At 41.4% G+C, this 21,681-nt stretch overlaps 2 protein-coding genes across 7 annotated transcripts; one reads left to right on the top strand and one right to left on the bottom strand.

Annotated features, from left to right (window-relative positions):
* Positions 1-305: 305 nt before the first annotated feature.
* slc38a10 (solute carrier family 38 member 10) lies at positions 306-20,436 on the top strand. Of its 6 annotated transcripts, XM_063481475.1 has the most exons (19): positions 306-521; positions 708-957; positions 1,961-2,078; positions 2,509-2,554; positions 2,776-2,869; positions 3,042-3,185; positions 6,134-6,258; positions 9,986-10,088; positions 11,201-11,383; positions 11,748-11,859; positions 13,003-13,109; positions 13,203-13,356; positions 15,076-15,249; positions 15,326-15,574; positions 15,680-15,790; positions 15,882-15,968; positions 17,547-17,567; positions 17,977-18,117; positions 18,232-20,436. In XM_063481475.1, exons 2-19 carry the CDS (start codon positions 868-870, stop codon positions 19,509-19,511), a joined length of 3,339 nt encoding a protein of 1,112 aa, XP_063337545.1. In that variant the 5' UTR covers positions 306-521; positions 708-867; the 3' UTR covers positions 19,512-20,436. The 6 variants fall into 6 exon arrangements, with proteins under 6 accessions (XP_063337545.1, XP_063337541.1, XP_063337542.1 ...); XM_063481471.1 differs by having other exon boundaries at positions 15,326-15,790; XM_063481472.1 differs by lacking the exon at positions 6,134-6,258 and adding an exon at positions 5,271-5,395 and having other exon boundaries at positions 15,326-15,790.
* Positions 20,437-20,686: 250 nt separating this feature from the next.
* On the bottom strand, positions 20,687-21,660 carry ndufaf8 (NADH:ubiquinone oxidoreductase complex assembly factor 8). Its single transcript, XM_063481863.1, has 2 exons — positions 21,381-21,660; positions 20,687-20,842 (listed from the first exon to the last, which is right to left on the bottom strand). Exons 1-2 carry the CDS (start codon positions 21,459-21,461, stop codon positions 20,687-20,689), a joined length of 237 nt encoding a protein of 78 aa, XP_063337933.1. The 5' UTR covers positions 21,462-21,660.
* Positions 21,661-21,681: the final 21 nt, after the last annotated feature.

The following is a 21,681-nucleotide window of genomic DNA, read 5'->3' as shown; positions in this document are numbered from 1 at the left end:
AAAATAACAACAACTGTTAGATAAACTCTGATATGCTGAAACCCCAATAATCCCCTATTGAAATGTAGTGAAGTAAGCAAGGATAAATAAAAATGAGCTAGTCTGTGCCTAAAATCAGTGTAGTCTACTTAGCTGTTGTGTTTTGGCACTGCAGTGGCTTTAAGTAAGGATTAAAGTTAGAAATATCTATCTATCTATCTATCTATCTAATAAAAAAAAATAAAGAAAAAATAAAATAACAAAGTGACCACTAGTGGGCGCCCAAGCATTTCCACAGTACTGAAACTAGCAGGCTGACTTGTCTTCACTCACCTCCTCGGCTGCCATCTGTACTTCCTGGAAACGCGTTCAGAAAAACAACCTTGGTGGACTTATCATCGTTTCATACTGCCTTTTTTTAATCAACTCGTAGGTTATATACACAAAAAGACGACAGTTGACCTTTAATGTCACAAAATTTCCAATGATAACGTAAACAGGACAGCGAGGCGGAGGGCGAGGAACAGAAGTGGAAGAGAAAAGTGAGCTAATGAGACTACAGTGGTGCCACTACTAACGGGTCAACCTGTAACTTAAAATACTTTTATCCGGTCGCATTGTAAACATTGAGCTCGGCGGTGTGAACCGGTTTTACTGTAACATTTGAAAGGAAGACAGCTGGAAGTGTGTCACGGGTTAAGCTCTGTTGTTTCCGTGTTTCCTCTCAGAGCGCCACGTCATTAATCGGCGGATGAGTTTGGTCCCAGCTGTGCGCTGCCGTTTCTGCCGTCACTCCTATACCTCCGTTCGCCTGCAGCTTGCTGCTGTCCCGCTTTGCTTGACATTTTCTTACCGAAGGGGGAAGAAGCGTCGCTTAGGAGATTAAAGATGACGGCGTCCAACTCGGGCCTCATCATGAACGTGGTGAACAGCATCGTTGGAGTCAGTGTGCTCACCATGCCCTTCTGCTTCAAACAGGTGGGTCTGCTGCTGCTGCGACGCTTACCTTGCGGGACTTGTCCTTAAGTCTCTCCGAAAAACCCCACTCTCTGTTAAAATATTTGCAGGATCAGAGGGAATGCTTCACCAGTGTCCAAAAAAATTCCCTTTCTCCTCCTTTTGTCATATTAGCTCATGATCTTGTTTCACAAAAGTTTTAGTAAGGTACGATAGGTAAACAGGTGTTACTAAGCACCTGAAGTGAACAAGGCCTTTATTAATATCATTAGTAACATTTGTGCTTATACATCTTTCATAAGAAAGGGACTGCTGGGAAAAAGATCTGCTGTTACTGCATTCATCTTATGATTTTTAAAAGGAAAACTACTTTTAACATATTAACAGTGTTATTCACTGTCAGGTAGCTTCATTTTTACCAGTACAAATATAATATATATCAACGTCAAAGGGTTATGTGATTGAATAAGAAATACATTATTTGCATGTAAAGGATTTCACCCTCTGGGGAGCACAGTGGTGCTCGGTTTCATCAGTGCTCTCCGGGTACTCTGGTTTCCTCGAATGTTAGGTTCTCAGCCTATGACAGCAGGGATGGAGCAGATTTAGCAGATTTATCTTGGAGGATATCTCCACTTTCTATGAACATGTAATGCTTTCACATCGCATTTGGTGCTTTATTACATGATTTTTCTTTTTAGTCAACTAAGCTGTTACCAAACTTTTAACTTTGTCATGCCTTTTTAGCACCACTACATGTTTGGAGATACACACACACAATGATCAGCATGTCAAGTCATGCCAAGTGTGCTTGTATTCTTTTTGGCTGTTTCTTTCTGTAGGCCTAGCATCAGAATCTTTTCCAGGGTATACTTGTTTTACAGCTGACTGAAGGTTTCCTCCCCTGTATTGTGCTTCTAAGTAGTTTGAAGGAAGAAATATTGTCGTTTAAAGTTTAAGAACGATCCCATTTGAATTGGCTTGAGGACACACGCCAGCTAACTTTCCATCTGTCTTCTCACAGTGTGGGATAGTGCTGGGAACTATCCTGCTGTTCTTCTGTTCGTGGATGACCCACAAGTCTTGTATGTTTCTGGTCCACACGGCCAGCAGCACCAAACGAAGGACTTATGCTGGACTGGGTGAGCTAAAGTGGCAAACAAGAGAAATATTTACTTGTATTCGTTTTGTTCTGTTATGTAATGTTTTCAGTCGCCAGTATGTTTGTGGAAAAGCCTGATATTTTACAGGGAATGGTGCCCATTTTAAGAAACAGCTGATTCCTGATTAAAGTAGCGAAAGAAGTTGTTATTTGTCACTAATTCTGCTAACAGTTATAAGCAAATAGAGTAGTGAGATGACATCAAGTGCAGAAGTGTCAATAACAGTAAAGTAAACAAATCTCTGCCCACAAGGACAATATTTAAGCTACTTCCATATGTGTTACAAACAATGAATGAGCACATTTAATCTTGTTTGATCGTCAGTTTTATCAGGACAGAATATTTTTAGTGCACTGCCCTCTGTTTTTCTGCATGTTGCTCACACTGATGGCACTCTTATTCTTTGCAGCCTTCCACGCTTACGGGAAACCAGGAAAGGCACTGGTGGAAACGAGGCAAGTTCATTCACAAATTTTAGTTTCTGCCTATCAGTAATACAGTTGTTGGATCACTGGAACATTTTAGATGTTCAGTGGAAACAATGGATCCATTACAATGGATATTTAGATTATTCATTGTAGATCATCTACACAACAAAGACATATTAGTTTTGGTTTTTTAAAAACACACATTTTCACAAGGTTTCTCTTGTCTCTGTCTTTTTGTGTCCCTGCAGCATGATCGGTTTGATGTTGGGGACCTGTATTGCCTTCTATGTTGTCATTGCTGATTTGGGCTCAAATTTCTTTGCTCAGCTGTTGGGTTTACAGGTTTGATATCATGATTTTGTTGCTACTCGCTTCTACTTTTTCTTAATTTTAGGCTTTTGCGACCAACACTAGTAATAAATGTTGAATGGAGTCAATCAAAAATTCTATTGTGAAAACAGGAAAAATACTGAAACTAAGCAAGTGTGTTGTTTTGTCACTCTGTTGTGTATAGGTGACCGGCAGTTTTCGCGTGCTGTTGCTGATTATAGTGTCGCTGTTCATCGTACTCCCTCTGAGTCTGCAGAGGAACATGATGGCCACTCTGCAGTCTTTCTCAGCTATGGCGTTGATGTTCTACACCCTCTTCATGTTCACGGTTAGCCCACCGACACACACACACATACATCTAAACTTTACACAGTGCATGTGAATAGGCTGTAGCAGAAATTCTTTTTGGTTGCAGATCTTGAGAGGCAAATAGATTAAGCATAATTATCAGTAAAAAAGATTAAAAATGATTGTTTTTGTCGCCTGTCTGTTAGTACAGCATGATAAAGAAGAGGTTAACAATAGCCAAGCTGTACATGTAAAGAACAAATAGATTTAAAGCATGTGTAAGTTGCAGCACAGCTTATTAGCCATGGTTGCTTATTTGATTTTCAAAATGTTATTTGGCCAAATGGTCATTTTGTTGTCTTCTGTGTTAATTCTTTCTTATGCGCACCATTGTACAGAGCTGTGACATCCTTGTACAATGCAATATTGTCTTGCTCCTATTTTTAAAGAGAAAATCTGCATGAAATCATTTGAGACAGAGAACAGTTGCTGCGCTGCTCGTTATAGACTGAAAAAAGGCTCTCCCCTGGGAAGGCACTACTTGGCAATGGCCACAAGAGACATTAAAAGTTGTGTAAATGGAAAGGAAGTGGAGAATAAATGGTCAGTTCCAATAAACATCAATCTCAACTGTAGAACAGAAACTCCCACATATGTCCGATTTATTTTACATATATCAAACTTAAACTTTTGGCTGTTTATGCAGCATGTAAAATGCTTTTTTTTTCTTTAAAGACAAAACAGTGTGTGTGCATATATTTCTGGAGCAGCTAGTCAGCACTGATCGACAGCACCACCACAACAGCTGGCTGCGGTAGTAACTACTGGGACATAGTTTCTTTTAAGAAATCAAAACATTCAAGTTTGTGAAGTTACATAAATTACAACTTTTGCTCTGTGGCCAAGCCCAATGTTTAAATCAAGCTTCACTTCTGGCCACAGGTCAGTAGCAGAGAACTGCATGTCATGCATGTGAAGTTCAGTCCAAATAGGCGTCAGTGCAGCACGGAGCACATTTCTTGCAACAGTTTCTAAAAGAAGTGCAGTTGTATGCCACAAAGGCGAAATTTATGGTTCAGCAGGAAGAGCGTGTTCACAGTCCGCTGGCAGGGCGGAGATAGCCCATCGGCCTGCAGGGAGCTATGTACGTTTTCTCCTTTTAACAACAGAGAATGTGGTACAACCGGTCTGTGGGCCACTCTTGCTTGTGTTGTTGTTGGTCTATCAGGCCGACGCAGAGAAAGGCAAAGTTCTAGCATACAACAAGCCAAACTGTTAAAAACAATGAAAAGTGTCCATTTGAGACACTATCTGTGCTTTGCGTACTTTATTTTTTGATCGTTGAAGTTATTTCATGTTTCTCCCATTCGCGATAACCTCCGCTGTTGCTCGCGCCACTATTTTGGCCCACACAACAACACACGGAAGCACGTCTGGTCCGTAAAAACCTCTCTGCACCCCATCCAAGCAAAATCGTGTATGCAGACATGCACTCTGGTGGGACCAGAAATGATGCTTTATGCAGCACCTTCTGATCGAACCGCAGGAGCACGCTGCCATTTGCATTTGCACACAGCGCCCTGCACAAGATGCATTTAGTCTGAAGTGTGATCAGAGGTGAAAAGTTTGAGTGTAGAAGCCATCCAGCAGCAGTTTTCTGGCTCATGTGATTCAACTCATTTACTCTTTAAATATGCACACACAGTTGGTGCGTGCATGTGTGGGTAGCTCTGTTTTACTGTCCTGCAGTACTGGTTCCACAGACTTCAAAATGCTGTTTGTACTATTTCTGTGTGATGTGAGTTCTAGCTCTGTGGCATGTCGATAAGGTGGAACAGTGGTGTGGTGTGTGTCCGGCTTTAGATCCAGGCCCGGCCTGGCCCAGACCCCTAACCATCTAACAGTGATGTACCTGCTTCCCTCCCTTTTTCATCCTACCATTAATTGTCCCCCTCTTTCGTTTCTCTCCATTGTACTACTTTACTTCTTTCTTTCTCGTCTTGTCTCTCTCGTCCTTCTGCCCACCATCACTCTTTCACTCCACTCTCCTCATCTTTCTGCACCCTTTGTTTGCTCCCTCCCACCCCCTCCTTTTCCGCTGCTGTTTCTGCTTCTGGTGCTGTAGATAGTGTTGTCGTCTCTGCGCTACGGCATAATCTCGGGCTCCTGGATGGAGCAAGTTCACCTGTGGCGCTTCAAGGGGGTCATTCAGTGCCTGCCTATTATCGCCACAACCTTCTGCTGTCACCCGTAAGTAAACCATGGAATCCACCCCCCTCCCCCTCCCAAAAAATATAACATACCACTGTAAGGCGGTGGGGACGGAGAGGGGGTGAGTGAAGGAAGCGTGATGTTTCCCCCGCAGTGTGACACTCCTTACACCCTCCTCCGACCTACCTGAGCCTTCTTCCTCCTTCTTTCAATCATCCGCAATCTCACCTTTGATTGTGATTTGGTCTGAGCCGTTTGAGCTCTGTGTGTTTGTGTGTGTGTTTTTGGTGGCAGTAGTAATAAGGCAGAGAACATAGTGAAGTGACAGGCTCATTTTTGCTGCCCTCCACCTTCAGTCCTGGTCTGTGTGGGTGTGGCAGGTTTTCCTTTGGGATCTTATCAGGTGCTGGGAGGAGCAAGACAGAGCACATGCTGATGAAAACCTATCAATTAGTGTTTGTCTACATATTCCTTTCATATGCCTCTTATTTCTTGCAAATTTATGATTTTTGCTTTTATTCATTTTGTATCATCTTCATTACTCCAGTTTTTCCACTACAGCAGGTTTTGTTCAGTGTGGGATTTCCTGTCACGTCTCTTTGTTATTTCCAGCTCTTCATTTTCTCTGGTTTTTCTCTCCCCATTTATTACTTTCATTATCTGTCTGTGAGCCATAAGCGAGGGTATTGTTCCCATTCTTCTTTTCACTCTTTCCCCAACTTTTCTCCATTTGGTTTGGGCCGTAACTCCCCCTTCCCCCCACCTCCTTCCCCTCAGATGGTGCTGTCCTCGTTCAAACATGGGCTGCTCAGCGGCTGGTGGCTAGGGCACATCAATATGGTGCGCTGGGAGGGTGTGTTTCGCTGTCTCCCCATCTGTGGGATGGCCTTCGCCTGCCAGTCGTAAGTACTCCTCCACCTGTGCAGGATCACATGATGAAAGTAATGTCAACCACGACTATATAGAATTCTGACGTTGGAAGCTCAGTGACTTATAGCGAACATTTGATATTAGTCTTATAAATATGTGCAGTGCAACTCCCAAAACGTGGGCTTTTCCGCACTTCCACACCGGGAACTAAATCTTTTATCGCTGCATGTAGAGAAAATTTCACAATTGGTGCATGAATACTCACAGCATTCTTTTAAAGCCACGGTGGAGGATTTGGGGTAAAGAGAAACACAGATTTGTGGTGGAGGTGGTTGATAAGGCATCGCTATTTGTAAAAAGAAGCTGCTTTTGTTGCTTAGATGTGCTTTCTGTAGTTTTAACCAAAACGTATCTGCGCTTACTTTTCGCTTTGTGTTTTCTAATTCAGTCGGAAAAGGACGTAATCTGACACAGAAGATGAGCGGACACTTATATGAAAAAATAAAATCAAGTGGATGGTTTAGATTTGCAAAAGCTGCAAAGTACTGGATGCTTTTTGAGAGGAAGGCATGTTGGATTTTTGAAGCTGACTATGCATTAGCTGCTGTCTATAAATATGCACCAGAGGTGTTGAAATATATGGCTATTGATGATAATCATGATATACAGAAGAAGCAATTGATAATATATGTGAGTAATCCATCACTAGCTTCTTCTTGCCTACATATTATGCATTTTTAAAGTGAGGTGGTCACCTTACTTTAATAATCCATGAATTTTTCTGTAGCTGTGATAACTTCTCTCTTACACACAGAGAGAGATTCACATTCCACAACAATCCCACTAAATCAAACTGCGATGCTCACACAGGGAGAGTTAAGCTGTTGAGGAATGAATTCTTAATTTAGCTTCCGTGTTGTTGCCTTCTTGTGCCGCTGCTCCTCCTCTCTCCTCTGCATTCGTCAGCTAACACTAACACCACATGAGACTCCGTTATTGTGCTTTAAGTCGCAGGTTTCTTCAGTTTGTTACTCACCTGATCGAGTCACAGCAGTCTGGTGCTCTAGTTAAAGTGCACTTTAAATAAAGTACCCCGCCTCTTAGCAAATGACAGCTGGAGTAGACTCGGGGAGCCCCAGTGATCGGGAATTGGATAAGTGGTTAAGATGGATAAAAGTGAATTCTTTTGGCCTTGATATTCATGTGGTGAACATCTGATATCAACCCTAATATTAGCGAAAGTGAAAAATGATGGGGGAAAATGAGGTGTTCTTTTCACTTTCCAGCAATGTTTTATTAAGAAACGTGTTAGTGTAAAGACCCTGTTTGACTCCAGACCGCTGTGTGCCCAGCTGTGATGCTATACCACTACATGTAATGGTAATAATGTATTTATTAGGTCAAAAGAGCTAGCAAAGTTTGAGCATCCTCTCGGTTGGGCTCTTATATATAATGAATGCTGTGCTGCAGTCTTTACTAACAGTAAATAATAAGAAGGTTTCCAACACAGCGTTTGCATGCTGTTCACAATGCTCACTGGTTTATTTTCACTGATCACAGCTTCTCTGCACAACTTCTTCTTTACTGTCTCCATTTTCACTCATCTGCATGCTTTGTCACTGCCTCTTTTTGTCCTGTCCTCCAAGCTTCAGTGCCCACTCTGGGCGTGCAGTGAGCTGAGCGGGTGGTTCAGCTCACTGCACCAGTATCCTGTTAGACATGAATGTCTAACAGGATACTGGTGGAGCAATTTAATCTTTGGTGCTGGAGAGGGCTGTAGGGTGTTACGGTGAGGTCATCAGGGGCCAGATGTTTGGGTGGTGGCAGTGTATGGTTTTGTTTAGTGTGAGAAAGAGTGAGGTAAGTGATAGAAGTGGGCGACTGTAGCCTTGGGAGTGAAACAAGACTTTTTAATTAATGTAATCACACAAAGCTAACATAACATTATGGTATGGCAGACAGGCGTGATCATTAGCAAGCGAGGTGTGCATGTGATCCAACAAGAAGAAAGTATGAGCTTGTATGTGTTTATGTGTGCTTCCTCCGTCGTCCCACTAGTAGTGCTGAGTGATATTTGGCATGGCGATTTCTTGGCCTGTGGTAAGGCTGAGCGAGGCAAGCGCTCCGTTATGCGGCAGGCAGCTTAAGCCAAACCACTAATCAACACATTGGACTGCCGCCATCTCACAGACACACTGATGTATTCACAGGCTGATTAAACAGCTCTCAGCACATTGGATTTTTATTACATTCATGAAATGTGTTTACTTTCAGTTAAAACATTACTTAACATCACCATTATGATGGGATGGGAGCTGGCCCTGTTGTTTTTTGGCTGAGCGTCTGAACAGCGAGGAGCAGTTAGCTCATAATAGAGGGACATAAGAAAAACATGTATGGCAGAAACATCTTTCTATGATGCTACTGCTGGTGTGTTTTCAGTCCCATTTAATGACATTGTCTTCCACACTCACTTCTCCCACAGTCAGTCTGCATCATATTTGAGATTTCATTGTGTTTAAGGACTAGCCTCCGAGTCAGGTCTATTGAGCAACCATTAGATGCTTTTGCACTGCGCTTGCAGTATAACGTTTTATTTAACATTGGTTATAACATTAACTGGTTTCCACATTAAACAAGCACAAGGAATGGCATCATGCTAGCTAATAAAACCGAGTGTGTGAACAGAGAGTCAGGCAAAGGGAGAACAAAGGCCAGTGAAAGTTATGGTTTCTCTCTCTCTTCTGTCTTTTGCCTCTCACATGTATAAGAGAAAGGGAGGGAGAGAGAAAAAGGAGGCGAGTAAAAAGAGTCTGCCAGGAAAGTTTATAATGCTCTAAAACCTGTCCAGCCACTTGCTGTTATATATAAAGCCTGTAAATTCACTGGTTAATGTGCCGATGGTCTCCTCCACACTCCCACACTCGCCTTAAAGCACAGGACAGGAAATGATGAAAGGAGGTCGACACCTGCGTTAAAAGACGAGCATTTCAGCCTCAGCCGGCCTTCACTACTGTCACCCATACTGTGTCTGTCACACACACATACACAAACACATACGCAGTGGTATCTAGACAAACACTTGTGCATACATCACTACCACTCCCATTACATTACTTTCATCTACTGCCATTGTGAGAAATGACTGCAATAAAAAAATAAAACTTAAAGCATGAATTGATATGAATATGAATTAAGATTCATATTCTCAATATGAAGATTCCAATTGTTGAAAAACCTTCATTTATATGATGTTGTATGATTGATTGAGTCGAATGACTTTTTGAAGTAGTTTGATTGCATCGAAGTAGAAGATTGAAGTATTAATTTCAAATGTTTATTGATAATGGCATTGCATTCATATATTTTTAATGGGCTAAACAAAGAAGATGAAATCGTGTAGATGAAACTATCCAGTGTTAGTTGGATATTGACAAGGACATGAGGGAAGAGATGCATCATTTGATTACTGAGCAGCACAAATGGACCCCCATATGGCTGCTTAATAAAGTAACGCTACAGAGCGGTTTCCAAATTTGAAGTAAGTGGCCGTGAAGACTGTCATATTGCCAGCTGTTTGGGGGGACAAAAATCAAATGAAACATCTGTAGGACTACGTTCCTCGATCTCCCTGCTAGAACTGTTGCATTGTAGAATTTGTATGTCTGATAATTCAGACAATATAAGATCACATTTCAACAATAGTGTTGTGCCATGCAGTATACAGGGTGTTTTTTTTTGGCTGACTATCTCTTACAGGCAAGTGCTACCAACCTACGACAGCCTCGATGAGCCGTCTGTTAAGCGCATGAGCACCATTTTCACTTCATCTCTCAACGTTGTTACCATCTTCTACATCACAGTGAGTGGAACCACTCTTTCTCAGTTGTGTTCACACCACTCCTATTTTGTAATATTAAAGAGTATCTGAGTTTACTTATCTTAAAATTTTAACAGGTCACTGCCAAAAAAGCTAATGACATCAGTTCACTTTTTTAATGTCTTATGATGGGATTAGATTACACAATATCAGACTAATCTGGATGATGTACGGCACTGATTTAAATATGGAGCTTGCAAATCAGTCAGTTATGTTATCTCCTCTTGTGTTTGATATTCATAGACTGTATATAAAAGATGCAAACAGCCACCTTAACTTCACTCACTAGTTACCAAAGACCTGATGAGTTTTAGCCATTGCTCTCTTGCTGTTTTTAAAACCAGATGTGACAAAAAAAATTAGGTCTTGAGGCACTTCCACACCGGCTTCGTGTTTCAGACCCTGAGGCTACATCAGTCTTGTACATGCAGCCTCTGGTCTTTATGGACAAAACCTGCACTGTATCTGGTCCTGAGAGAAAGACTAGCATGTTAGATTTTTGCAGTCTTTCATCATGGTTTCTGTGAGGGAACCATGATGAAGAGAAAGAGCAGTGACATTGTCCTGCATGTAAGTTGGTAAGCGTGATTAATCAGAGAGCAACATTTAGTCTATCATAGGTCTTACTCATGAAACAACAAGATTTTATGACTGTATAATTCATCTGATAAAATAACCATCATTATAAACAACAATGTGTATTCTGAGTGTGTGAATGTGTGTGTGAATGGGTGGATGACTGGATGTGTAAAGCGCTTTGGGGTCCTTAGGGACTAGTAAAGCGCTATACAAATACAGGCCATTTACCATTTTTACCTAGCATTCTAGTACACAGTCTTGATGGAGTTTCTGGTATTTTATATTATTTATGGCAAAATGTGTCTTTATCCTGATATTAAAACAGTCTTGATGGCTGATATTGGCGTCAGAAACTATAAAAATTTCATCCATGTGTACACACTTTCACACTTAAAAGAAAAAAAGAAAGAAAACTCAGGAAATGAAAAAAATAAAATAAAATAAACAAGTTCTCCCATATTCATTTCTCCTTCTTTTTGCTTTTTCCCAAACACCATGTTTGGTTCTGTCTCCAGGTGGGTTTCTTTGGATACGTCAGCTTTACAGAGAATATCGCAGGGAACGTGTTGATGAACTTTCCATCCAACCTGGTGACAGAGATGATACGCGTTGGTTTTATGATGTCTGTAGCTGTTGGATTTCCCATGATGATCCTGCCCTGCCGCCAGGCCATCAACACTATGCTTTTTGAGCAACAAGTGAGTTCAGATATACTCAGACGCTCCCTTTGTCCTCTACATTAAAAAAAAGAAAGTCTTAATGCTTGTTTGCTTGATGGTTTTCTCACTTTACTGAATTGTTAATAGTAGAGGGATGAGAATTTGGATACAAATTTGATTGTGAAAGAGGACCTCCCATTCTTTCTTTCATGCAGTTTGAAGATGCATTTAGAAGTGTTTCGTGTAAACAGAGTCCCTGGGAAACACCTGCTGTGCAGCATAAACGTATTGAATCTGTAATCAGTTTGTAAATGTGAGATTTGTTACATTCATATCCCCCCACCCCTCACTAAATCCTCTCTTTAGCTCTTTTTTTTTCTATCTTATCGTTTTTGTCTTACAGCAGAAGGATGGGACATTTGCCGCTGGGGGTTACATGCCTCCTCTGCGCTTCAAGATGATCACCCTGTCCATTGTGTTTGGCACTATGCTGGGGGGCATTCTCATCCCCAACGGTACGTCCTCTGTGTGTGTGTGTGTGTGTGTGTGTGTGTGTGTGTGTGTGTGTGTGTGTGTGTGTGTGTGTGAAAAATTGGTCGTGGATTGCATGGACTAAAATAAAATGGTGTGTGTATGTGTGCTGCTCGCTGGAGGTCTTTAAGGTGCATGTGTTCCTTTATGTGGGCGTAGCTGGGGAGCTTTACGATGTGTGTGAATGTGACTTTACGAGTCAGTGACTGTCACACTCTAACACAGTCCTTAAATCAGGACCCTTACTTTTATCTCCTTTTAGATGGGCAGACAGGAAGATAGGGCTATTATTCTCCCGGACTCTTTCTCACACACAAACAAACGTCCAGTACACACCAGTATTGGCTCTCCGTCAGCTTCCTTAAGTCCTTGTCTCTCTCACAAAAGGCTCCAAAATTGCATAGATGTAAAGGTTAGCATTATTTTATGTTTTATCCACCCACTGTTTGTTAAAGTTTTGATTGGGTGAACACGGAGACACACACAGAGCCGGTCAGATTGGCTCTTTGTGTATTTAATCAGGCTAATAGACTGCGGAGAAAGGAGGTAAGGACCCTGGGGGGAATGGGCACTAAATCTGAGGGAAACAATATGGTGTCCGTCCTCTAGATGAACGATGGGTTTCCGGGCTTGACGCCCAGTAGGCCCATTCGTTGTGACTTGGGTGTGGCCACAGCTCGCTGCTGCCAGCAGCAGTGTGCCACTGATGGCGTCTGTGAGGGGCCGTTATGAATCCAGTTTGTAATGAGGAGCCCAGATCTGGGACTCTAGCAGTCTTTTTTCACCCTGTTTTGGCACAAAGAAACAGAACCAGTGCACTGAAACAGACAGAAACGCTTCAGCTCTGGTAACATTGGTGCCATGTTGATTTAACAGTGTTTAGGTGGGTTTAATTAAGTTTTCATTGTACTGTAACATCTGGGGAGGCACACCTTGGATCTCCAGATCATTTACCTGTTAGTTTAGTTGTTTTACCGCTTGTCGAGCTAACTTTTGTCCTGTTTGTTATAACCATTTCAGACATTTAAGCTAACTCTTTCAGCACTCTATCCATTAACATTTGGCAAGTTTTGGAACTAGTGCACTACAGGCCCGCAGATTCTTTTAAACCGGTGTCCTGTCTTTAGTGGAAACTATTCTGGGACTGACTGGAGCCACTATGGGCAGCCTCATCTGCTTCATTTGTCCTGCTCTCATCTACAGAAAGATCCAAAAGAACGGCATCATTGCTCAGGTTAGAAGCTTTGAATCTGCACTTTTCCAGTATATTTATTTGGGGAAAATATTTTGTCTGACAATTTGTTCTTCTCCACTTCCTGTCCTGTAGCTGGTGCTTTTTGTTGGTCTGGGCATCCTGCTGATCAGCACCTTTACCACTCTCTCAATTTCGGCCAGTAGCCCCGGTCCAAGGATCCAACCTCCTCCTCCTGCACCTGGCAAGAACAGCCAGCAAGAACTACCAGACATCCCTGAACTGCACGGTAAAGATCGCGAGTTTCTGTAATGGCTGGCAATCACTTAGGAACTAGATGGGCTGTAAATGAAAGTGGTTTACTAATGAGCCATGGAAACATTTACATCAGTGGGCCGGAGCTGTCTGTAGTATCTGAGATTGGACAGCAGAGTTGCATGTAATTATTTCCTTTAAAATGCGCCAGCAGTACAAGAGACATGTTTGTTTCTTGTCTTATTTTTAAAGTCACAGACTGCTCGCAGCACCTTGAAGGCGCATTGTAAAGAGAATGTGAACCAGTAGCAAAGGGCCAGTGAGACTAAAACAAAAGCACAAAGCCACGGCAGAAGAAAGGCTTTCTTTTATCTCTCGGAGAAGAAAAGATGGAGACAGACAGAGTGACTGATAGACAGACAGGCAGGGTGAGGAGATAACCTCTTGATAATATCTGAAAGCAGTGTTGAGTGCTTGACATTGATGAAGCGAGATTGATGCCCTTCAAACTCCAGCAATTTCTCTCCACCCCTCTACCTCTGTTCATTTCTCCTGCCACCCCCCTCCAAACCTCTTCCCCCCAAAATACATTGTCTACACCCTCTTTCTCCCCACATATCTCACATGGCAGCTATAAAATGCCTGCAAGCGCTGGCTGTATAAAAGGAAATGGGGTGTGGGGTGATGATGATATGGGTTTGGGGAGAAATGAAAAAAAAAATGGAGACGAGACCCAGAGGAAACCTTCTGAGCTGATGTTTCCAGTTTTAGGGTGAAAGAAGAGCATGGAGGGAGTCCTGACAGTTAATCATCCTCAGCTCTCGTGGTCTTTTCTTACTGTGCAGTTCCTTCTTGTTCACTCCCATCCAGAAACTTTCTGTCTCATTTGTGGATTTTTTTCCCTCCCAGCTTTGCTTCACACTAAACTCACAAGAGCCAGGATAAAAACTTGTTTTCTTTCTGCCACACTCTGATATCATTTCTCTCTCCTGTCACCCTCATTAATTCTACACATCAGTGATGCCAGTCTTACCATTTTCAGTATTTGCTGCCCCCTAGTGGCTGTACACGTCCAAAACCAAAAAATCTCCATATTTTCAGATTGCATTTAGTATGAGAATTATAGCACCAAGAAATTAAGTCTAAGATTAACTGTTTTAAACTTAGACTTTTAATCAACTAAATGTCATAAGACTATAGTGGGCTAAAATCTAAAGTTGATTTGGTCGACTAAAAGATAAAGTGTAAAGTTTGTCATGTTTTTACCGGTGATGGTTGCTCCACACAGTTTACAAAGCAGCTTATTTTTCTTATTTTTGAAATGTGGCTATGTGTCGTGTTTTCTTTTCCTCCCAAGTGAATATAATCAGGGAAATAAACAAAAAGACCTGTACTGTTACCTTGGGGTAGATCAAATTTTTGTTTAGCTTTGTTCCAAAAAGAGAACTTCTAATTGGATCACTAAACTCGTCCCAGCCTTATTCACAACTTAATTAGTTCTGATTTGATCTTGTCTCTCCAGAAAATTTTCAACTCATTTTTAATCATTGATGAAAGTGTCAATACATTCGATCACAGATTTTGTCCTCATATATTTGTCTGCATAAATTTTTATTTACCTATGGTCTTGTTTGTGTCAGAAAACTGTGATTAAATTTGGGGATATCTTGGGATGATATCTGGCATTAGATTAGCTGACCATAGTGAAACAGTAGCATTAATGAGACGTTCCATTTTTTGCACCTACATGCAGACAACCCTGCAAACAAGAAGCCAGTGGAGATAGAAAAGCCTGACAATCATCTGCCTGTGGAGGTGGTGCAGCCTGTGGAGCGGGACCCAGGTGAGCCCCCCCAGATTAAAGGACCAGTTGATCTATCGAAGGAGAAGAAGGACGAGGAGGTGCAGTTGGATCGTCCTGATGCGGGTAAGGAAACTGAACCAAAATCGGAACATTAACTGGATGTCAAACTTGTAAGGATTACCATTTCTTATTTATCCAGGTGTGGCAGTGCCAGAGGGAGAGGCCCATCGTCATGAACCACCCATTCCTCATGACAAAGTCATGGTAGACAGAAGAAAGAACATTGCAGAGTTGAAAGACGAAAACAAACAACCTGTTGCTCCTGCAGAAGGTGGTGAAGAAAAACCTCTAAGAGGCAACGAGCTAGATTTTGAGAATGCTTTGAAGGTGGAAAACAAAGATGACAAGGTTGATGAAAAACCTGCAAAAGAAGAGGATCTGGGTGGAGGTGAGGTCTTGTCGAACGAGCTGGTTGATAAGCCTGTTGCAGAAGCAGGCAAAAAGTTGGATGTTGCCCCATTAAAAGAGGGTGAGAATCTCAATGCTGTTAAAGAACCCCTTGCAGATAATGCAGGTGTAGTGGCCAATCAGGCTGCAGAAGCCAATCAGGATGCGGCAGCCCAAGTCCATAAAGTGGGGAAAGCTGCAGATGCTGCAGAGAAAGGTGAGCATTTCAAGCTCTTTAACTGTTGGTTAAGCAAAATGATGAAAAAGGCGTTCTGAGAGAGTGTTTGTGGTATGTAATGACCTTTTAGCTCCAGCTGCTGAAGGAGAGCATCGCCCTGCTGGAGAAGAGGCTCCAGCTGCTGAAGGCAAAGATGCAGCAGATGACAAGATGGAAGGTAAGTGGAGTAGACATGTTCAATAAAATTCAAAGTTAAATTCATTTATTTAGTAGCTGCCAATTTTTTCAGCATGTTTTGAAAAACCCTAATCACATCCACATTTAAAAATCAGCCTAAATCAATTTGCACTGAAGCACTGCATTTATAGTGGCTGATAGTTTTTCATATTCTTGATTTCTGCAGTTAATGGACTGTTGTCTAACAGTCATACAGATTCTAGTGTTTTGTTTGTTTGTTTGTTTTTTTGGGGGGGAGGGGGTGCAGCTAAATGTAACATAGTAATTTAAAGATTATATGAGGTGGAGATGCTGAAAGTGATGTCAAACCTAAAATGTAGCCGCAGCTTTTTGTAAACCATGACCTGCTCTCGGTTGGGGGAAATGCCCTCACATTTGTGCAGACACAGACTTGGGTTTTTATTTTACATTAATAGTTTGCCTAAAATGTGGTCCAGGCTTTCCTTATCTGTGTCACTGTGTGACACTGGAATAATAACTTTGTAGCAGAGCTTGCTAAGCATGGAAAGAGCTGCTGCCTGAATGGAATCCAGATGCACCCTAATTGTCCCACTAGAGCCACTTCCGCCAACTCTGACTTTAAATTGCTTCCGCTATGAGCAACATATACGAGACGTTCTCTTGTTTCCAGCAAGACTCAGTACAAGAGTCTCCATGCATTCCCTGCATCTGAGAAGCTGAAGACCTAGTGAATTACCTTTATGGCCGCAACATTGTCCCAACATTAATGGGAAAATCCCAGTGCATTTATCTTTATATTTATATTGTTCTAATTTTCAAATATCAAATATTTTCTTACAAAACCACTTTGCTGAAGTTAAGACGTGTTTAAGGCAGCAGGTGTGTTGGTGTTGGTTATATTTAGAAGACGACTTGTTGTTTTTAGCAGTTTCCAGCTCTTAAAGAGCTGAACTGGATGTATGTAGCCAATGTTGATTCGCTAATGTGGTATCGACTGACCAATCAGAGCAGACTGAGCTTTCCAGAGGCAGGATTTGAAGAGACTGGAGGTAAAACGTTTCAGAGTAAAAGGATCTGCTGCAGGAAAATCAGTATGTGAAAAAATGTGTTTTTGAACATTAAAAATATCAAACTGGTAAAAGTGTGAAACTTTAACTAAGTGATATATGAGGACTTTAGTTAAAAATGAAATGCTGGACATTAAAATCTAAATATGAAGCCAGGTTACAGGAAAGGCTCAACAAATAAATAAATAAATAACGCTTAATTTAACCTCTTTGTTTACTGGGTGTGAGAGTGATGATGCAGTATTCCTCTTATTGGCTAATTTAGACTGCTATGTAGCCCACTTCCTCTCTTTCTTTTCTCCTGCTTTGCTTGTTTTATCTTAAAGATCCCTTCTTGCCTATTATCCCCTGTTTGATGGTGTTAAAAAAGAAAAAGAAGTACAGATGTTTCCTCTCACTTCTTGACTTAGCTCGATCCTCTTTTTTGGCTTTTGTTGACTTTCTCATTCTGTTATTCTGTTGTTTACTTTTGCCTTCTCTTCCTTTTTTCTCCATCTTTTCTTTCTGTCTCTGCCGGACTCCTATCGCAGTGATAAAAAAGCTGGTTGCAGGTATGAACTCCCTCTTGCCTCTTCTTCAGTTTATCTCAATCTGTCTATCACTCAAATTTTTAAACATTTACAAAATGGCTCATCTTTTTTTTTAAAATTATTGCTTATACAGTTGTGTGTGTTTTATGTTTGTGTGTGTTTATATTTAAACTTAATACTAGTAAACTAAACAAAGCACCCACTCACATTGCCTCTTAACATAATCTGTGTCCACATCTGCCTTTTTAAGGCTACAGTCTAGAAGAGCGTGTTAACTGGAAGTAGTAGATTATTAACTGTTTCCTGTCTGCCCCCCTCACCCCCAGAGTCTGGCCCTAGTTTTATTAAGCCTCCTAACTAATGCCCTGTTCTCTGAACAGGTCGTTACTTATTTTAATTAAATGTTTTTGAATGTTTTTTTTCCATGTAGAGGGTCAGCTGGACCACGCGGTGCTTCTGCAGGTCATTAAGGAGCAACAAGAACAACAGAAACGGCTTCTGGACCAACAGGAAAAACTATTGGCTGTCATAGAAGAACAACACAAGGAAATCCACCAGAAACAACCTGCTGGTGTGTATATACCGATTTCTTTTTTTTCTTTTTGTAGTCATGACAACTTGTAAAGAAAACACAGCTATTATAGGTGGTGGCCCTCAATTAAATGTAATGTTTTTGCATTTAAAGGGGGCGCTGCTGAAGGCGATGGTGAGAAAGGCATCCAAGGACAACCAGAAATGATGGAAGGTGGAGCAGCAAAACCTAAGGAGTCTGGACTGGAGCAGTCCAAGGAGGGAGCTGGAGCTCCACAAGATGGAGGAAATGAGGCTCATGCTCTGGCCCAGAATCAAGCTCAGGTTGAAGATAAAGGTGCTGAAGCTAACCCTGCAAAAGTAGCCATACCAGCAGCTTACAAGGAGGATGCAAATGTTGCACTCGCAGGAGAATCACATAAGGAAAGTGAGGTCGGGGCGAGGGGAGTGCCATTGGGAAAGCAAAAACTTGAACCTGTAGCTCAGAATGATCACGCAGCCCAGTTACCAAAAGAAGAGGCAATTGAAAAACTTAAGAAAGAAATGGCAGGCATAGAAGATCAGGCAAAACAAGGAAAAGAACGGCTGGAGAGGGAAATAAAGGAGAAGCTAGCCAGGGAAGAGGAGTTAGAGAGGGAAAGATCAGAGAGAGAAAGGATAGAGAAAGAAGTTCAGGCAAGATTAGAAAAAGAACGGCTAGAAATGGAGAGAAAAGAAAAGGAAAGGCTAGAGAAAGAAATGATAGAAAAGGAAAGACAGGAAATGGTGGCCAAACAAGAGTTGGAGAGGGAAAAGATAGAGAAAGAAGTTCGAGAAAGGCTGGAAAAAGAACGACTGGAAAAGGAAATAAAAGAGAATCTGATCAGAGAGCAAGAGCTTGAGAAAGAAAAAGCATTAAAAGAGAAACTTGCACGCGACAAAGCTGCAAAAGAGCGATACGAGCAGGAGCTGCAGAAAGTTGAGAATGAAATACTTGATAAAGCAAAGAAAGAGGAGGCATTGCAGGAGGCTCAGGAGAGGCTGCTTCAGCTGCAGCAGGCCATAGAAGCTCAAAATGCTGGAAAAGCTGCACAGGGGGGCAAGATAGATGATGGTGAGGCTTTGAAGAAAGGAGGACGAGACCTCAAAGAGAAAGCTGTTGCTCAGCCAGAACCCGGAGAAGGGGAGGAAGATGGCGAGGTTCACCCCCAGGGCTCCCACGAGAAGGTTAGGAAGCAGGGAGAGATAGATCTGAAGCGGAGGCGTAGGTCACTCGGAGAGGCTAGAGGGCCCCTGGAGGACACTGAGGCGTCCAGGGGGGTTCCAGGGTTGGAGCCCCTGCTGGAGCTGGGGGGTCCAGATCTGCACGCAGCCCTGGAGGGGCAGCTACTGGCTGGGGCAAGGCTACACACACGGCAGATTAAACAGGCCTCAGAGGATGAAGAAGCTAAATAACACACACACACATTCTTATTTAGCGGTCAAACACATACTGTAGACCTGCAGAACCTCCTAATACTGTGGACCGTGATATAGCTGCCTTACATTCTCTTTTGCCTTCAGAGTTGTTAAGAAGTGGACCATGTTGTTTTTCTTGATACTGAGTAATCTGCCAGGAACCCAAAGTCTTTATCAAAGAGCAAAAGTGTATGTAAATATTAACTTATTTTTGTTTCCAGAGAAAATTTTGAAGAGGTCATTGTTTAAAGTGTATATACATCTATGCAATTACCTTTCTGTGGAGTGTTTTTGATAGGGACAATATTCGTATTTGAGTCACATGTACTCCTTTTCTCATTCAGTTGTTCCTTGGTCTTTGTAAATGTTGTAAATGCTTTTAAATGTGATCCATGTATTTTCTTATAGAACCCGTTTACCCCAAATTTAATGTACTGTGGCTTCAGGCCCCTTGATAGTGTTTTTGCTTCATGCTTTCAAAATGAGGTATTTAACTACACGCTGGAGTTTTGAGATATAGAGTAGCCTTACTATTTCCATAAACTGTGGACAACAGAGCAGCTCAAACCAGACAACCTGGATCAATACCTGTAGTTTCTAATCATTCTATCTTTATTCCTAGTATTTCTTCCAGGTTGATTTATTAGTGCCTTCCACTTAACATACTACAGCGTATGTTTTACTCATACAAAATGTGCAGTTTTTTCCCCTCAATATGTGGTCTTTTTATTCCACTAAATGATCTTATTTGAAGATATAATAATGGAAGGTATTTTGGACTTCTGTATTGTCTTTCATTGGCTAGCACTTCAACACATTGGACCTTTGCTTTATAAAAGAGGCTATTTTTGTGACTATTTTTCTACATGCATGTTATTTCTGTACATTTTGCTGATAAAAATTAATAAAGCTCATATATCGAAACATCAAAGTCAGGGTTTTATTTATTTATTTACACACAGACACACACAGGTTTTCACGTTAAAGACTATGGCAGTTCTTAATGGCTTATCTCAACCACACCGACATGAAAAACTGTGTTCCCAGCATCAAAAGTCAGTCAACTTGGTCTTCTTGAGATTGGTCCAGATAAGCCTGGATGATTTCCATTCATCTGGCTCTTTTTTTGGCCTGTAATAAAAACAAATATATAAATAGGTAAATGGATAACATTAAACAGAACTTTCAGTGTGACAGTTGCTGACACTGGCACTTACTGCATTGGTAAAGCAGATCTTCAGTGCTTCAAACTCTTTGGCACACAGATCCTTCCTCAGCTCCTGTGTGCCTGTTGTGGTAGCAGCTACACACTTTCCATACACTGCTGCCTGAATAACACATAAATTAAAACTTCACAGGAAGCACATTTGTCCATGTCAATGTAATAAATACCTGCATTACTTTAATTATTTGGACCAATGTTTTATTAACAAATGTACCCATTTTTATTAACTTAATTTCCACTGTTTTGTTTATTAAGAATTGGCACATTAACTTTATTGCCAAAAATTCACCAGAAGCTAAACCATGTTCTAATATGTTAACTAGGTAAATCTAGTAATAAAAAATAATACTAAAATACAAACAAGTACTTATGTGTGCTTTAAAGAATAATTAACTGGCATGTCTTTTTGTAAACTACATCTTGAGATAATAAAGTGCATGGCAGCACGTGTATATTGTTAAAAGCTTAAATGTGGAAATATTTTGGATGTCCCCTACTGGGAGCTGCTGTAGAGATGGCAGCTGGCTTTGATAGGAGAGGCGGCTAAGTGTAATCATATCTAATGAGAAGAAGAGAGGTTCCAGAGTTGAACCCGTTCAAAGGATAATCTACCAAGCAGTATTTTTCCATCATGTACTTACCTCGTTCGCACACTGTGCAAAAAGTTCCGGGAAAAGTCTCATTTTCTCCCTAGTGCGACTCCAGACATTTGACCCAGACATGGTGCTGTTCAGGCGTAAATAGATTTGTTTTAATATCTGGTAATTTTTAAAATCAACGATTAAAAAAAACGAAGCAGCAATATTTTCGTGTCAAATAGTTTCTTAAACTCTCTGACAACTCAAAAGAACCGAAATTATTTTTATCATACAACTAACAGACGGAGCTCCGGTGAAAACCCTGGGCAGCGCCATGTTGACGACTGTTTACGCCCATAAAAAT

This window comes from Pelmatolapia mariae, linkage group LG8 (assembly GCF_036321145.2).
Source record: "Pelmatolapia mariae isolate MD_Pm_ZW linkage group LG8, Pm_UMD_F_2, whole genome shotgun sequence".
NCBI classification, from domain to species: domain Eukaryota; kingdom Metazoa; phylum Chordata; class Actinopteri; order Cichliformes; family Cichlidae; genus Pelmatolapia; species Pelmatolapia mariae.
The sequence above is the reverse complement of the archived record's forward strand: the minus strand, read 5'-3'. Positions and strand labels throughout refer to the sequence as shown.

Bases quoted from the DNA above. Each gene is read 5' to 3' on its own strand.
- slc38a10 (XM_063481471.1), top strand. From the start codon at position 868: ATGACGGCGTCCAACTCGGGCCTCATCATGAACGTGGTGAACAGCATC. The intron at 2,555-2,775 runs GCAAGTTCATTC...GTGTCCCTGCAG, and splicing joins AAGGCACTGGTGGAAACGAG to CATGATCGGTTTGATGTTGG. The intron at 11,384-11,747 runs GTGAGTTCAGAT...TTTGTCTTACAG, and splicing joins CTATGCTTTTTGAGCAACAA to CAGAAGGATGGGACATTTGC.
- ndufaf8 (XM_063481863.1), bottom strand. From the start codon at position 21,461: ATGTCTGGGTCAAATGTCTGGAGTCGCACTAGGGAGAAAATGAGACTT. The intron at 20,843-21,380 runs GTAAGTACATGA...TGTGTTATTCAG, and splicing joins TTGCACAGTGTGCGAACGAG to GCAGCAGTGTATGGAAAGTG.